The sequence below is a fragment of the Parus major genome, chromosome Z (genome assembly GCF_001522545.3).
Source record: "Parus major isolate Abel chromosome Z, Parus_major1.1, whole genome shotgun sequence".
Classification (NCBI taxonomy): Eukaryota; Metazoa; Chordata; class Aves; order Passeriformes; family Paridae; genus Parus; species Parus major.
In genome coordinates this window covers 31,979,886-31,986,347 of record NC_031799.1, presented here as the reverse complement: position 1 = coordinate 31,986,347, position 6,462 = coordinate 31,979,886, and the positions used below count along the sequence as shown (strand labels likewise).

At 37.2% G+C, this 6,462-nt stretch overlaps 1 protein-coding gene across 1 annotated transcript in view; it reads right to left on the bottom strand.

Moving 5' to 3' along the window:
* Positions 1-6,462, bottom strand: part of CNTLN (centlein) — a 192,034-nt gene that overhangs the window by 72,045 nt on the left and 113,527 nt on the right. Inside the window, 1 exon segment of the mRNA XM_033511379.1 lies at positions 378-427. Within this exon segment, the coding sequence (XP_033367270.1) occupies positions 378-427 (50 nt within the window).

Below are 6,462 nucleotides of genomic sequence, written 5' to 3'. Positions count from 1 at the left end.
ATTCCCTGTCTCCATGCACTGCTGGGGGGAAGGAGGTAGAGCTGGGAAAATAGGGAGGGATGAGAGGAAGGCGTTTTTAATATTAAATTTTACTTCTCAATTGATTTTTTAGGAATAAATTCAATTAATTTCCTGAAGCTGAGTCTGTTTTGCCCATGACAGTGCTTGGTGAGTGATCTCTCTCTGTCCTTATCTCAATCCATGAACCATTCATTATATTTCCTCTCCTGTCCAACTGTGGAGGGAAGTGATAGAGAGGCTTTGGTACATGCCTGGCATTCAGCCAGGCTCAACCCACTAAAACTACATTTACAGATATAAAATCCTATACCTTCCCTTTTTTTGCTGTAAGCATAGTTCCTCGATTGTGAACTTACTCACAGATTAGTGTATTTTCATCTGATAAAACTCTTCTTCAAGATTCAGCCTATAAAAAAGGAAATAAAAACATTAGTACAATCACATAGATGCCACTAAAATAATTTTAAAAATTAAACCAAACCCATACCAATGTATTGCTGGAATAAAGTTGTCAACACCCAGGAATTAGTTCTAATTTGACAACACTTAGCATTACTTCAGACATAAGGAGGCCTTTGTACAACAGCTTTTTTAAATGTGTAAATCATCTGAATTCCCAAAATTCAGACACAATGCTGATTGTAACATACACTAAGAAGTTTCAGCCCATCTCTTTTAGGTAAGTAAATGTTTGAGATTAAAAGACCAGTAAGAGGTAGAATCCTTTTAAGAGGCAGGTAAATACTCTGTCTCAGGGGAAACTGCCAGCCAAACTTGTGAAGATACATCTTATGATCCAACAACTATTCAAGAAACTTATTAACAGAACCATTCCTCCCATTTCCCAGCCCTGATGGACTACTACATTACTACCATAGTTTAGTCTGTAATATAAACCATCTAAGGTCTGCACAAATTGAATTACTCTTTTTCCAATTTAATAAAACTACATGCAAATAAAGTTGCCAGGATACCAATACTAAAGCTTCAAAGTCAAATTGGGAAATGCTAGAAAGACATTAACTTAAATTGTTATTAAATTGTTTATTTATATTTGTTTTCTGACACATTCTCAATCTATATAGCTGTACACTATTTCAACAATAAAACCCTGACCTGTTTTGGCCAAAGATCATACAGAACACAGAACAAAGTAATAGGCAGCTTTTGTTTAAAATATAAATTCATTTCATGCACAAATACATATTATTCTAGCTGTGTTGTGAAACTTTGACTGCTAATGCTCTCACTTATTTCAGTTGTACCCTGAACAGCAGCACCTGTTTCACAGGAAATTTTAGTGGAAATTAAAGTGCTTTACCGTAATTTGCCCTCTGAAATAGGGCTCAAAAAAATCTGGCCAAAATATTTGCTAACTTAAGGAAAAGACTTACAAAAAAATAAGTCTTCTGGTATGCACAGTATGTTAAAGCACATTGTAAGTCAAATGCGCCTCTGACTCAGCTGTAAAGCATGAATTACAGAGAAAATTATAAATGGAAAGTTAAAGTAACTTACTTTGCATGACACATAAGAAATCCAGCTAATTTTGGGATCTCTCATCTGCCTTCACAGGTTGATTTTTTTTAACTGTTCTTTCATTCTCCAAAACTCAGTCATTATCAGTTTCTATTACACAGACTGCAGTGGCTTTTGTCTCCACATTGTCTTAACTCTTCACAACATGTTCGTTTTTTGCACTGAATGGCAAAATATTTCCTTGAAAGTACATTGTTTATGCAATTAAAGGCTGAAATCAATAAGACATGCTTCCTGCTTGAACCTCTATCTTCTGAACAAGTTACTTTTCAGCTTTAAAAACATTATCTGAATAAATATGTTTATGAACATACGTACTGCCTCTGTAGACACTAATTGACAAGCATGCAATAGTGATTGTACAAGATTTTTAAGTGTAAACTTCTGCAGGTATTTTTTTTCCTTTCAGCTGATGGAAGATGTGCAGAAGTAAACTAATTATATTAAATAAATTAAGTGGAAATTTATAGTCAGAATAACTGATGTGGCTCCGAATAAATTAATTTATCTGTGAGATAATCTCCAACCGAAGTTAGGATAGATCTATATCTGGAAAAATTTTAGTCAAGTCCAAACCAAAAATTACAATGCACAATGCAAGATTCAACCCATCCAAGTCAATGACTGGTTTCTGTGAATGCTAGAAATGCTTAAATGGGTTAGCCCAGTGCCAAGTCCAACCATCAGTAGTACTATGTCTCCAACAGAGACAAAAGCAAATGCTGCTCAAGAAAGAGTGGAAGCCGAACAGTTTCTGCAGTGTGAGTCAAATTTTTCACCCTGGAAGTAACACACAGGCACTACTGTTTATTTCTTCTACTTTAACTGGTTCCCAGTTGCTAAAAGGACCTTTCCACTAATCCCACTGAAAAAAAAAATTAAAAAAAAAAAAAAATTCTTTATTACCTTTCATGTGAAGGCTTGTTAAAGGCAACTGAAAAAATACCGATCGGGTTACTATTACCACACAGCTACTGTCACCTTTCTACAATTCCAGCAGGTTAATGAAGTAGGATTTACAGGAGTCACATTAATGCTTCCCCAACAAAACTGCTGATTTGTGCTTAGTAATATTTCTCTCTACAGTTTTTCTTGATTGTTTGGTTGTTCTTTGAAGTGTTTTTTCACTTTCCCCCTTTCACCGTCTTTTTCCTAATGACTGACTGCCATCTTCAAAGTATGGAAGCAGTCAGGCTCACTGGTCTGCAGCTCCCTCTGGAGCCTATTCTGTAGATGGGAGTTATAGTGGCAACCTGCCAGTCCATTGGCACATTGGCTGTTAAAAGTAGGGTTAGAGTAATTTCATACTTCAGTTTCCTCACATCTCTGCGTGTCAAGAATATTAACTTTAATATATTTACAAGTAACTACTCTACTTGACCTCATAATTGCTGTACAGATACTTCAAATAGGTCTTACGCCTTTGATCTATCCGCTGCAAAACTTACACAAGTTGTTGGCATCTTCTAATCATCATTAGCATGGAAACATACAATCACAGCAAGCTGGGGTTGAAAGACATCTTGACAATCACCTAATACCATAAACTGACCAAGGAAAAAGACTGTTACACTTTAATCATTAAGCAAACCTATGAATTTCCTTATTGTCTTCTTTTTCACTCTATTTAAGTAAAACTTTACTACAATAGCTTAAGCACCTTTGAAAACCACTCTTCAGAAGCCTTTTTAAGGTTCTCAACTTCCCACCTGCATTTGTCCTTTCTCTATCTATTGGTCCTACCTGTCTCTCAGCAATGCAAGCTTAATTTTCAAATGCTGACCTTTTCCGTATAAGGGGCATAACAGATTCTGCAGTCTCTAGAGAGCTTCTTAAGACTCTTTGGGGGCAGGAGATGGTTTGCAACTATTTTATTTTAATTTTTTTTAAACTGTAGCAGATATTTCAGATGGGTTTCAGCTACACTATATTTCTTAACAGTCTCCAACCAATGTTTCTGTACTGCTTGCTCCAGTCTTCAAGGGATGATGATTTTTTTGACTAGTTGCTTCATTTTTATGTTTCCTTTCTGGAAAGGGACTATCCCTAGGCCAATTGATTTGGTCCAATCTTTTCTGACATTATTTAAATTAAAACAAATAAACAAACAATACATAAACCAAATACAGGCCTTCCTTCTTTCCCTGGAAAAGTCACAGAGCAAATCATCCTGGAAATAATGTCCACTCACCTAATAGACAAAGTGATTGAAAACAACTAGCACACATTTACCATGGAAAAATCTTGCTTTACCAACCTTATTGGAACTGTTAGAGATGACTGACTGTAAGAAAAATGGGAGAGCAGGCAAGAGTGTATAGCTTGAATTTGGCAAGGTGTTTGAGACAGTGTCTCATCTTAATGCCAAAGATTTGAGATCTGAATTGAAAATTAGATAAGTTGTCTGTAAAACTGGCTGAAATATTAGGTTGAAGGGGTGATGGTATGTCATATGGAGTACAACTGGCAGCTAGCAATTCTAAGTGTCGCTCAGGGATCCATTATAGAGCCAGTACTGTTTACTGTCTTTATTAACAACCTCAAAGATGTGTTAGGTGCCTCACATCAAGTCCACAAAAGATATAACACTGAGGGAAGCAACCGAGGGCTAAGTAGAGGACTGGACCACTTCTAATTGAGACTTCATAGGAAGAAAAAAACTGGCTGGTGGGAACTTCATGAAGTTCACTTTAGGCAAAGTCCTGTTACAAAACCTGTTTGAAAGAGGACATGCTAAAAGACCAATTGGCTCAAGAGCAGCTTTGCAGAAAAAAAAATTATGTCCTTTGAACCAATATAATGAACATTAGAAGTGACATGCCTTTGTGATGAAGGCTAACATGCTACCTGCATAGGCAGCAGTCAGTCAATTTACAGAATTGATTCTACTCAGTACTTCTGAGATGGCACGTGTGGCTGTGCCTTGTTTCAGGCTCATCCAAGAAAGACACTTACCTAAATAGATCAAGTGTAGCAAAGGGGCATCAGAATGGCCAGAGGTTATGCATATGTTTTATGATGACAGGATGGAAGAAGACCAATTCCCACTTCCTTCTATCCTTTAAAGGATTGCAGGACCATTCTTGGTGCAAGAGGCTATTATCACATCAGTTAGAAAGCAGGTCTCATATTTCACTCATGGTCTCATTTAAGACACTCAATTCTTTCTGGTGATTTCTTCTTCCTCTAGAGTAGTACTCTTTGTGGCTGACCAAATAAAATGTCTTATATGTAGAAAATCATACATATCACACTACACCAAACTGAATAAGCTGCATGCCACTGGGGGAACTGCTACCCGCATCCTGAGTTTAATTTTCTTGATCTTGGGAAGGTAAAACAGATATAGCCTCCCTTTTTGAACCAGTTACTGTCATCCTATCCTATCCTCTCTGTGGAGGCTATGGAGCCTGTCAGGCAGATACCAAAAGAGTTACCTGGAAATCAGCACCTCAGACTCCTGGGTTACCTCGCCACTTGGTGAGCTGAAGGACTCAGAAGGCTTCTCCCCCCCAAAGTTTCTTGTTTGTTATGTAAATCATCCAAGTTATGTCACCCTCTAGCTCCTTCCCCAGTTCCAGAATGTTCTCAGTTCTCAGTTGCCCATTGACTTCCCATTCCCACTTCTCCACTCCACAACACTGTCTCTCCACCCTCACATCCCTGTTGGCTGTTGCTGATTTCCCCACCCTGGTACCACCCCCTAAGCCCTTACGCACACATTGGCTCTCCATCTCACGCTCCACCCTCTTGTACACCATATTTAAACCAGTTCCTCCCATTATCCAGGGTCTTCATCCCTGGACCATCGCACAATAAAACACAGAGACCCTTCCAGCTCTTTCCCTGATGGCCTGTTATTCCTATCTGGAATGCCTGTGTGTGCCCACCTGCTGTCTGCATGTTTGCCTGAATCCTTAGAAGTCGGAGAAGGCTTTGGGGCAGTGATGGCTCTGGCTTTACATTCTACAATTACTGTAACTACAAGCTTGATTTTAAAAAAAGAAAAAATAAAAAGTGTACTTTAAACTTTTTATACCGGACATCAAATACTTTTTTCTCATAAAAAATCCAGTAGTCACTAAATGAAGTGAAAGAAATTGTAAGTTTATATTACAGATTAGGTTCAGTACATTTCCTACTTCCAATTCTAATACTAAGTGGCACAAGCATTTGAGCACAACTTTCTTTCCCAGAAGAGAAATTCAGCAAGGAGTGTTTCAAGGAGCTGCAGGAGAAGCATAAACCTACAAAAATCTGCAGTCAACTGTCTGCCTTGGCAAGCAGTAACATCAAACATGGAGGATGCTTTCAGTCCACCCTTTCACAAGTCTCTTAATGACAGTGTATCAGCTGACAAGCAAAATGCATTTTAGTTCTATTTTTCACGAAGAAGTTAAAAATTCTCTTCTTTAGTTCTTCATCTTTCTGCTTGAGCAAAGAAATACATACAGTGTATGAAATTTATAAATCAGCATTTTTTGAGGAAAACAAATTTTCTGACCTTTTAAAATTGAAATTTTAAAATTCTATGGCTAGTATTAGTGTTATTTTTGTCAGCATCTGAAAAACACAATCTCAAAATTATGTCTACTAAACAGTATTAAAACTCCTCAAACTCTTAAACATTTTACAAGAAATGAGGAGGAGCTAGAAACTGAAGTTCATTTAAAGATCAAACCACCATACAAAAAGAAGAATATAGTACTTGTAGGTACTCAAGTATTGCAAAGAAAACCATACACAACACCGCAAAATCAGACAAGTTCTAATCTGAAATACATACAGCAATTTAGAACTCAAAACTAAGTCCATGGTTATCACAGCAGACAAACAAAAAACTTTTCTATTGAAAGAAGTTTGTTCTGTAGACCCAGAGAGTATAAACTTTTGAACTATAAT